The sequence below is a fragment of the Terrapene carolina genome, unplaced genomic scaffold (assembly GCF_002925995.2).
Source record: "Terrapene carolina triunguis isolate 2854851 unplaced genomic scaffold, T_m_triunguis-2.0 Scaffold112, whole genome shotgun sequence".
Classification (NCBI taxonomy): Eukaryota; Metazoa; Chordata; order Testudines; family Emydidae; genus Terrapene; species Terrapene triunguis.
Window position 1 is genome coordinate 11,436,738 of NW_020664463.1, and position 11,618 is coordinate 11,448,355.

The 11,618-nt window shown below is 42.8% G+C and overlaps 1 protein-coding gene across 1 annotated transcript in view; it reads right to left on the reverse strand.

Moving 5' to 3' along the window:
- Positions 1-797: 797 nt before the first annotated feature.
- Positions 798-11,618, reverse strand: part of SHISAL1 (shisa like 1) — a 160,816-nt gene continuing 149,995 nt past the window's right edge. Inside the window, exon 5 of the mRNA XM_024213639.3 lies at positions 798-1,945. Coding sequence (XP_024069407.1) covers position 1,945 — 1 coding nt within the window. The 3' untranslated portion in view covers positions 798-1,944. The remainder of the gene's footprint in view (positions 1,946-11,618) is intronic.

The window sequence follows — 11,618 nt, forward strand, 5'->3', positions numbered from 1 at the left end:
AGGAGCAAGTCCAATGCCTGCAAGGGTGCTGAGGGGGAAGCATGCTTACCTGTGGCACTTGCTACACCTTTTCATTAGGTATAGTATGCCCTTCCCCCAGTGATGTTTTGTATTGACTGGTTGGCGTGCAATGAGGTGGGACATAGAGATGTCCCTGTCCTACTCAGGCAGGCCTCCTCTGAGAACTGGACTGCTGCAGGCAAGATTGGCTGGCTTCTGCTCTCCAGCACTGATGCCTCTGTGCTTTTCCTTATCTAATGCACTTCTGCAAGGCAGCCATAATTTGGCCCAAAGTGTCCAGTAATAATGTATCCCTTAGCTGTTCAGTAGAAAAAAGAAAAATGCACTCAGTGCAAAGAAGTTTTAACAGAAGACTTCATGTTACTCAGTAGACATGGAAAGTGTTCCTGCTATTGATGATGCTCTCAAATATGTGTGACTAAGTCATAGTCAGATCATTTGGTGTTGGTCGAAATAATATTAGCTATGCTGAATTAGTTTGGCACTAATGTGGCTGTGTTGAGTACTGTGATTCCAGAGGAATTCCTCTGTTTGGTTGTAGTCACCAGGTGCTCTGTATAAAACGAAGTCTTGCTGCATGACCTCATTTCACAGGAATGATTGATATAAAGCAGGGGAGACCAAACTGTGGTTCGCGAGCCGCATGTGGCTCTTTTACAGTTAAAATGCAGTTCACAGAGCCCTCCTTCCCCTGTTCTCCACCTACCAGACCGGGGGCGGGGAGTGGAGCTCAGGGCTTCTGCCCTGAGGCAGGGTGGTAAGGCTAGGGGCTTCTGCCCTGTGGAGAGGGGGGATCTCGGGGCTCCACCCCCATGGGAAGCATCTGCTGGGGCTCGAGGCTTCAGCCTTGCTCCTGCTGAAGCCCCAAGCCCCAGCAGGTGCGCCCGGCCCTCAAACTTCTGAAGATTATTGTATGTGGCTCGGAGGGTTAGTAAATGTGGCCACCCCGATATAAAATATACTGTATGTCTTCAAGTTAAATCCCTACCATAAAATATAGTCAGGCTATTGCAACACGCGGCGACTCGGTATCCCATTGCTGTTCTGGCTTGCAAAGCAATCCTCCCATTCCTGAGGGGGATAAATTATGAGACCAATCAATTGCTGAATAACTATCAGCCTGAGGGAATTGGATTATTGCCTTGTAAAACAGAGGGGTAGTGGTGTTATTGCTATTGTAATCGGAGGGATTTTTCTTTTCGTTTCCAATCAGGTTCAGGAAGGGGAGAGGTTGTCCTTTTTTTAATTGTTTTTAAATGTTTGTACCCTCCTCTGGAGGGCACGTACAGTTGAGGCCACTTGTTGTGCTCAGGAATTTGATGATATCATGCCAGTCTCATTGCTGTGAATAAAATGAACAGAATCAGGGACTGAAATGACTACTACCCTGCACTCTAATTGGATGAGGGGTCCCTTTGTGAAGTGTGATGTTGCGGGAACAGTGACTGGGAATGTCAGCATCTACCCTATTGTGACATAATGTTCACCAGAGAACTTTGGAATAACTCACATTCAGTATTCTGACACAGATTAGGCTCAAATGGCAATTGATGGATGGGGAGGCAAAGAAAGTTGATCTGCCAAAGGTTTGTCTTGTTGTCCATGTCTACCTTGGCTTGGATCTTGCAAGAGCAACTTGCATTTCACTGTATTGAGCTTTCCATCAAATACGATGTTTCCTTTCAAAATAATAATCTTGACCTAGAATTAAAATATTGCTTACAGACCGTTTTCTGAACTCTTACAACATTGTTTTTGTAAGTTGATAGGAGGTGATTGTCAGATGTCTTGACCAAACTCCATCTGGCGGTGTCATCTTTGTTTGTTTGTTTGTCTGTCATTCACTTGGATAGTTCGCTCTTGAAAGCTGCTCGCTGCATTCTAAACTTACCTCTCCCATCTTGAGGCACATCATTATAATTTTCTGAAAAATATAAAAATGTTTGCCTATAAGTGTCAAGAAGACAGTGTAATGGGAAATAGCTTAACTGTAAACCTATATTGTCTCATTGTTTATTTTAAAACAATCCCTTCTAAGTAGAGCTGAACAAATAATTGCTATTTTTAGTTTGGTGGTTGAACCAAAAAATCTGGGGGAGGGGGAGTTTTTGAACCAAAACTGAAATGAAAAACTGGAGGGGGGTGGGGGGAAAAAATGTTGAGGTTGATTTCAAAATGACATTTTCAAAACTATTTGATTAGTTCAGGTACCCTAGAAATGAACTTTTCAGTCAGTTTACTGTTTGCCCAATTTTTTTTTTTGCACAGCTCTTCTAAGGACCCTGATCTTGCAAATACTTTAGCACATGCTTAACTTATTCATTTAAGTAGTCCTATTGATGAGTTTGACTAATCAGCTGTGTAAGCGCTTGCTTGGTTGGAGTCTAAAACAGACACTAAAATTCATTTCCTTCCCAAATTTCTCCTCCTTCATTGTGGATGCTGATTGTCTTGTTGCCCAAGAACATGGCAAGGGACAGTAGCCTTTTATTATTGTTGTTGTTGAAGAGCATGACATATTTGTCTTGAAATGCGAAGGAAAAAATACATGTACAGTGAATTAATAGCAAGTTGAATAAAAAAAAAGCACTTTTTAAATAAAAAAAATTGGATTTTCTTTATACATTACACTTTCTTAATTTTGTAGTAAGTTTAGACCTTAACACATGTCAATCTATGAAATAATTTTAAATTAAATACCCGAAATAATATTAAGTGGTAAAATTTGGTAATAAATTTTAAACAACATCAAATCACAGAACTGGAGGAAGCTACTGACTAAGCATCGGGAACCAGAGTTTGACAGCTAAACCAACTTTTGACAGCAGTATCCTCTTCTGTAGGTGCAGAGAGAATTTCAGTTTATTAAACTAGTTCAGTTCAAAGACTACTTCATTCAAAATTAAGAAACCAGTTGGGAGTTGCAAAAGCAGGAGAGCTTGTTCTCCTCTTCCAGTGTATGAATAAAAGTTTAGGTGTGAAAGGATGAGATCTAAAATCTTGAAGGCGATAGTGACCATAAATAATTTACTAACTAAGAATAGTAAATTATTGGTTTAATAAATCAGTTAATTTTAAATGCAAAACACGTTGTGATAAACTTTTTTCTTTTCTATCCAGAACACTTAAGGTAGCTTTATTGAATTTTAAAAAAGTAAAATGCTGCTTTTTGCATTTTTAATTGAACTTAAATGTCAATCCAAACACAGCTTGACACACATCATAAGTAAAAGATTAGCCATCTAGTAAATAGAAAATGCTGAATGATGCATTTCTTAATATAATAAAAATGTAAAATTAAGAATCTGAATGAATGTAAGTCAAGCTATATAATTGATTAAATACATATGTATAGATGCACTGTTTCCTCCTGGTTAGCAAAAAGAAGCACCAAACCAGTGTAAAGGTTACATTTAATTGCAAGTCCATGTTTTAATAGTTACTGACCAATGCGGATCAACTTTGTTTAGGAAAATAATTAAAAAGTACAAATGCAAAACATACTTAAAATGGCTTATTTAAATAATTCTTCCTGCTTGCTGATTTTAAATCCTGATGAAAATCAGTGATTTAAACCATTTTGATTTAAATCAATCCACCTTGGCTACTACAGTTGATCTAGTAAGTATTAATGCTTGTAGAACACCCTGAAAACACAAAGTACTATGCACCTGTTCCTCCTGTGAGTTAACATCACTCATTGCTATTAGGGGGCAGGGATAGCTCAGTGGTTTGAGTATTGACCTGCTAAACCCAGGGCTGTGAATTCAACCCTTGAGGACGCCATTTAGGGAACTGGGGTAAAAATCTGTCTGGGGATTGGTCCTGCTTTGAGCAGGGGGTTGGACTAGATGACCTCCTGAGGTCCCTTCCAACCCTGATAGTCTATGATTCTATGATTGGAGCCACTGGGACTATATAAGTGCTAAATAAATCTTATTCTTATTGATGTTGTTAATACCTTATGTACAGGACACTGAATAGGAAACTAGTGTCCAATCCAGATACTCTGCCACTGACTCATTTTGTGACCTTGAGAAATCACTTCATGTTTCTAAACAGCTATTAGGATAGTTTACATAAGCACTGAGAGGGTTATTCAGTCTGACAATAACAAATGCTATAAATGTGCTAGGTCAGTGGGTCTCAAACTTTTCTACTGGTGACCCCTTTCACTGGCTGCAAAGTGGGGTTTGGGGTGGAGGCTGACAGCTCACGACACCCCCCCCCCGTAATGACCTTGCAACCCCCTGAGGGGTCCTGACTCCCAGTTTGAGAACCCCTGTGCTAGGTGTTATCAAGTATACAACCTTTGCAAATGACTATGGGCCTGATCCTGAGAGGTGCTGAGCATTTGCAAGTCAATGTTGTTGATTATTTACTACAGACATAAAGTAAGAGGAACAGTCTGCCCCAAAGAGCTAAATGGATAAAGAATAAAAAAAGGTAGAGGAGAAAGAGGTGAAGTGACTTGATCCAGGTCACACAATACATCAGTAGCAGAGCTTGGAGAAGAACCTGGACCTCCTGATTCCCAGCCCAGGGCCCTAGCTATTAGTCCATGCTGCCTAGGGGTTGTGAGTGATCAGTTCCTCTTAGGATGTGGCCAATGTCACACATTGCTCAGAACAGTGACATAGTATAACTACTTAGTCTAGATCAATACATAGGAAAATAATGTAGGTTGCATTTTGGGATAGCCCAAGCTTATAAATCTTCCAAGGAGCAAAATACACTTTATGGTAGTTTGCCATAGTGTATGTAGGCTGAGGCACAATATATATTGTTCTAACCGTAATAATACTCATTTACTTAATAACACAAGAATGGCCATACTGGGTCACACCAATGGTCAATCTAGCCTAGGATCCTGTCTTCTGACAGTGGCCGGTGCCAGATGCTTTTGAGGGAATGAACAGAACAGGGCAATTATCAAATGGTCCCAGTTTCTGGCAGTCAGATGTTTAGGGATACCCAGAGCAAGTGGTTGCATCCCTGACCATTCCAGCTAATAGCCATCGATGAACCTATCCTCCGTGGACTTATCTAATTCTTTTTATGAACCCAACTATATTTTTTGGCCTTCATAACATCCCCTGGCAATGGGTTCCACAGGTTGACTGTGTTGTGTGAAGAAGTACTTCCTTATGGTTGTTTTAAACTTGCTGACTATTAATTTCACTTGGTGACCGCTGGTTATTGTGGTGTTCACTTTCTCTACACCATTAATGATTTTATAGACTTTTTTATCATATCCTCTCTTAGTCGTCTCTCTTCTAAGATGAACAGTCCCAGTCTTCTTAATCTCACCTCATACAGAAACTGTTCCATATCCCTAATAATTTTTGTTGCCATTCTCTGTACTTTTTCTTCTTTGAGATGGGGCAACCAGAACTGTGCGCAGTATCCAAGGTGTGGGCGCACCATGGATTTATATAGTGGCATTATTATATTGTCTATCTTATTATCTATCCCTTTCCTAATGGTTCCTAATGTTCTTTAGCTTTTTGGACTTCTGCTGCACTTGGAGCGGATGTTTTCAGAGAATTATCCACAATGACTTCAACATCTTTCTTGAGTGGTAACAGCTAATTTAGACCCTTTATTTTGTATATATAGTTGGGATTATGTTTTCTAATGTGCATCACTTTGCATTTATCAACATTGAATTTCATTGCCCCTTTTATTGCCCAGTCACCCAGTTTTGTGAAATCCCTTTGTAACTCAGGCAAATCCAAAGCAGACTGCAATATCTTGAGTAGCTTTGTATCCTCTGCAAACTTTTCCACCTCACTGTTTTCCCCTTTTCCCAGATGATTTATGAATATATATACAGCACTGGTCCCAGTACAGCTCTCTGGGGACCCTGCTATTTACCTCTCTCCACTGTGAAAACTGACCATTTATTTCTACCCTTTGTTTCCTATCTTTTAACCAGTCACAGATCTATGAGAAAACCTTTCCTCTTATCCCATGACTGCTTATTTTGTTTGAGCCTTCAGTGAGGCACCTTGTCAAAGGCTTTATGAAGTCCACATACACTATACCCAGAGGATCACCCTTCTCAACATGCTTGTTGACATGCAACCTCAAAAATTGGAATAGATCGGTGAAGCATGATTTCCTTTTGCAAAATCTGTGTTGATTCTTCTCCAACAAATTGTGTTCATCTAGGTGTCTTATAATTCTGTTCTTTACTATAGTTTCAACCAATCTCCCTGGTACTGAAGCTAGGTTTACCAGCCTGTATTTACCAGGATAGCCTCTGGAGTGTTTTTTAAAAAAATTGGCATCACACCAGTTATTTGTATTTGGTACAGAGGCTGATTTAAGTGATAGGATACATATCACAGTTAGTAGTGCTGTAATTTCATATTCCGTCAGAGCTCTTGGGTGAACACAAGCTGGTTCTAGTAGCTTATTTCTGTTTAATTTATCAATTTGTTCCCAAACCACCTCTGTTGACACCTCATCTGGGACAGTTCCTCAGATTTGTCACCTAAAAAGAATGGCACAGATGTGGGAATCTCCTTCCCATTCTCTGCAGTGAAAACTGATGTAGAGTTTAGCTTCTCCACAATAACCTTGTGTTCCTTGAGTGCTCCTGTAGCACCTCGATCATCCAATGGCCACAGTTGCCAACTTTCACACGGTAAATAAGCATCCCAACGTTCACAAAAAGCTAAAAATCAAGCTAATCCCATTTCAAAACAAGCCAATCCCTAAGAACCCCAACACTCTGTGACTAGATCCCCCGGCGTGCAGTCTGGGACTGTGGTGGGCCCGCTGTGCACCCTGACTCTCTTCTCCCCCCCTCTTACCCCCGCTTGCTGGGTGCTGATTTAAAAAAAAAAAAAAACAAGCTACAAGCCCCAAAAGCTACAAGCCCAAAACTAGCCAACAACTCACAAGCCAATTAAGCCAAAACGAAGCCCAATTTCTGCGTGTTTTTTTTTTCTTTTCCCCATGGGTTTGGCATGTCTGCCAATGGCCCCCACTGATTGTTTGGCATGCTTCCTGCTTTTCATGTACTTACTAAAACTAACAGCATTTTTTTTTGTCTTTTGCTAGCTGCTCTTTAAATTGTTTTGGCCTGCCTAATTACACTTTTACATTTGACCTGCTAGAGTTTATGCTCCTTTCTATTTTCCTCAGGAGGATTTAACTTCCGATTTTTAAAGGATGTCTTTTTTTACTCTGCCTCTTTTACTCTGTTTAGCCATGGTTGGTCATCTTACTGTTTTGTTTTTTTGCTGGTTTTGGGGGGGTATACATTTAGTCTGAGCCTCTATTATGGTATTTTAAAATAGCTACCCTGCAGCTTGGAGGCATTTCACTCTTGTTACTAAACCTTTTAATTTCCATTTAACTAGCTTCCTCCTCTTTGTGTAGTTCCCCTTTTTGAAGATAAATGCTACCCTGGTGGAATTCTCTGGTATTTCCCCCCCTTACAAGGAGGTTAAATTTAATTACATTATGGTCACTATTACTGAGTGGTTCAGGTATATTCACCCCTTAGACCAGATCCTGTGTGCCCCTTAGGCAATTCTTGATTTAGTCCTTTCTCCTTATGGGTTCCAGGACTAGCTGCTCTGAGAAGCAGTCATTAATGGTGTCTAGAAATTTCATCTCTGCATCCCCTCCTGAGGCGACATGTACCCATCAATATGGGGTTAGTTGAAATCCTCCATTATTATTGGGTTTTCTGTTTTTGTAGCCTTTCTAATCTCCGTGAGCATTTCACAATCACTGTCACCATCCTGATGAGGTGCTAGGTAATAAATTCCTACTGCTATATATCTTCCATCAGAAGTTGGTAGTTCTTTACCTTTTGGGTATTCACAGGTCTAGGTGCTACATTATACAGCTAACATTCCATTAATGCAGTGTAAAGAAATCTATGCTTATAGACCCAATACATCTGTGGGAATCAGTGTTTGCTCCTATCTAGTAGACTGCTACCCGTCAAATCAACTCAGAACATAGGGCTTGATTCACCTTTTTGTTACTCCATTTTGATGCCAGTGGTAATGCTATTGAAATTGCAGTGATGATCAATCGGGATGTTTGTTTGTTTTGCTGTATGATCTGGACCGTCTGCTCTCATGCATAATGAGCAATGGTGTCTTAGGGCTGGTCCACACTAACCCCCTAGTTCGAACTAAGATATGCAACTTCAGCTACGTGAATAACGTAGCTGAAGTCGAAGTATCTTAGTTCAAACTACAAGATACTTACCGCGGGTCCACACGTGGCAGGCAGGCTCCCCCGTCGACTCCGCATACTCCTCTCGCGGAGCAGGAGTACTGGTGTCGACGGCGAGCACTTCCGGGATCGATTTATCGCGTCTAGACAAGACGTGATAAATCGATCCCAGAAGATCGATTGCTTACCGCCGAACCCGGAGGTAAGTATAGACGTACCCTTAGAGGATTACTTTGCACAAGATTCTGTGATATGTGCTTCATCTACCATGTGCCCTTTGAAGAGGTAAACTGTGGGTCCAGAACACCCACATGGCTGGAGTTCTGGGAGGGAGTATGAACACAGCCTGTGAGGGAGCCTGGGGTTCAGCATGGGTAACAAGGATGTGCAAGTTGGATGGCAAAGTCATAGGTCTCAGGGGTTGAGAATGGGGGTGTGCTAGACAGAGGATCAGTGCTCCAAGGGTGTGTCTAAGGACCTCAAGCTAAGGGCAGTGCCTGGACTGATTTCAGACTCCCAAGGCTTAAAGCACATGAGATCCAGTAGTTGAATCCACTCACAGGAGTCTGGTGAGTGGTCCAGAGGGGGCACTCTCCTAGATCCGTGACACCTCATAAGAACATAAGAATGGCCACACTGGATCAGACCAAAGGTCCATCTAGCCCAGTATCCTGTCTTCTGACAGTGGCCAATGCCAGGTGACCCACAGGGAATGAACAGAACAGGTAATCATCAAGTGATCCGTCCTCTGTCGCTCATTCCCAACTTCTGGCAAACAGAAGCTAGGGACACCATCCTTGCCCATCCTGGCTAATAGCCATTGATGGACCTATCCTCCATGAATTTATCTAGTTCTTTTTTGAACCCTGTTTATAGTCTTGGCCTTCACAACATCCTCTGGCAAGGAGTTCCACAGGTTGACTGTGCGTTGTGTGAAGAAATACTTCCTTTTGTTTGTTTTAAACCTGCTGCCTATTAAATTCACTCCAGCCTCACTGAGTGCTCAAGATGGACAGTGTTCACTGACTGGGTACCTTTCAAGATTTGTTTTTTTGATCATTCTCCTTATACATGAGCAATCTGAATTCTAGCATTTCCTACTTTTGAATGCTTAACTTTGCAACCTTAATAGTCCTTTAATGTGGCTTTTCGGACGTAATTTCCAAAGTTTTGTAAAACCTTTTTAAAAAGAGAGGGATTAGGAATGTATTCAATTAAGAAACAAAACCAAAGCTTCTTAAACAGAGGTTATCAGTTGGAGGCACTCTTTGCACTGCGACTCACTTAGTCCTGCACCTGGTCAGTACCTCCCCTGATCTCATTCCTCAGGATGGGATTCTCATATATAGCAGTTGAATGGGGCACAGATTTATACTATGCCAGTGGGGTTAAACAGCTAAGTAAGCACGATAGGTGGGATTTCAAAAGCTGCTGAATTACTTAGCGCTTGTGTACCTGGTGGGATAATGTTTTGCAATGGGGGAGTGATTTCTAAAGCGCACTATCATGTTGGGCATGATTAGTGCACACCAGCAGGGTCTCTATGCACCTAAAAGTTCCCTATCTCTATGTTAAAGCACACAAGGAAACCTTTAGTGTGCACTGGGAGGGTCTACATGTACCAATTAATGTGCAACATGTTAATACACTTAGAAATCACTCCCCCCACCCCATTGTGCACATTACCCCACCATGCAGGCATGCCCTTGGGTGCACAAATCCCAATTACTTTCAGTAGAACTTCTCCTAACCCACTTTGGAAAATTCTACCCTAGCTGGCCATCTCACTCCATCAAGGCCTGTGCAGGACTCTTCAGCTGTGGTACCCAAATGCAGGTTCTGAGGGGTCCAAGTTAGGAAAGCTCTGTATTTTTGGTATTTGTATTACTGTAGTGCCTGAGCATCTTACAGTCTTTAATGTATTTATCCTCACAGCATCCCTGTGAGGTACGGATGTACTATTATGTTCATTTTACATTCTGGGGAAGTAAGGCAAAGAGACACTAAGGGCTTTTCTGTACAGATATTTAGTTCATGGCAAGTTGGGGTGTGAGCCCACCCCTCAGTAGTCTGCTGCAGATTTAGGGCAAGTCTATGCTACAAAATTAAGTCAACCCAAGTTACTTTGATGTACAGCCACCGTAGTAATTACATCGCTTTTGTATATCCACACTACTCTCCTTGTATCAGCGTTGTGGGTCCTTACCTCCAGTGCTTGCATCAATACCATGGGTAGGTATCCCACTGTGCAACTCGCCACCATCTAGCAGAGGCTGATTTTTTTGGGAAGGGTTTGCAATGACTCATGGGGGCAAATGAGGCATGCAGGCATAGGCGCTGACTCCATGGGTGCTCCAGGGCTGGAGCACCCATGGAAAAAAATTAGCAGGTGCTTAGCACCCACTGGCAGCCAAGCTTCCCTCCACTTCCGCCCGCCAGCGGCCCCACCAATCAACTCCTCCCCCTCCCTCCCAGTGCCTCTTGCATCCCATGAAACAGCTGTTCCACAGTGTGCAAGAGGCACTGGGAGGGAGGGGAACAGCTGTTTCGTGGCATGCAGGAGGCGCTGGGAGAGAGGGGGAGGAGCAGGGATGGGGTAGAAAGAGGTGGGTCAGGAAAGGGGTGGGGTTGGGCTGGGTGGAGGTGGGGGCTTGGTGGAAGGGGTGGAGTTTGGGCAGGGCCTGAGTTTGAGCACCCCTGGGAAAAATTAGAAGCCGGCACCTGTGCATGCAGGGGTGACTGGGAACATGATTTCAGTGTCCCATGATGCAGTTTTCTCCATCTCATAATGTTATCTGCACCCCATAATGTTTCATGCCTCTTTTCAAAAGCCCCACAAACCCGCACGTCCACTTTCTCTGCAAGAAGCGTGGATCCTGCCCAACTTTGTGTTATAATGATGAGCGCTGCAAGCACAATGTGCCTGATCCTGCAGTAGTTGCAGAGCTGCCAAAGGAGCAGTGGGGAATGCTAGCTTGCTGTGGGACATAGAAAGAAACAATTCTTTTCAAGGTGGTTGTTGGCATTCACGGAGCAGCTGCTGACAGTGGAGTGCTGGTTCTGGGCCTGAGAAACAAGCACTGGCTGGTGGGATTGATCATTATGCAGATATGGGAAGCTGAACTGTGGCTGCAGAACGTCTGGATGCGCAAAGCCACATTCCTGGAAGTGTGTGCAGAGTTCACCCCAGCCCTCTGGCGCAGCCACATCAAAACGAGAGCTGCTCTGACAGTGGAGAAGCAATTGGCGATCGCTGTGTGGAAGTTTGCAATGTCAGATTGATACCGATCAGTCACGAATCAATTTGGAGTTGGGAAATCCACTGTGGGGGCTGCTGTGATGCAAGTGTGCAGGGCCATTAATTGTGTCCTGCTACAAAGGACTGTGACCCT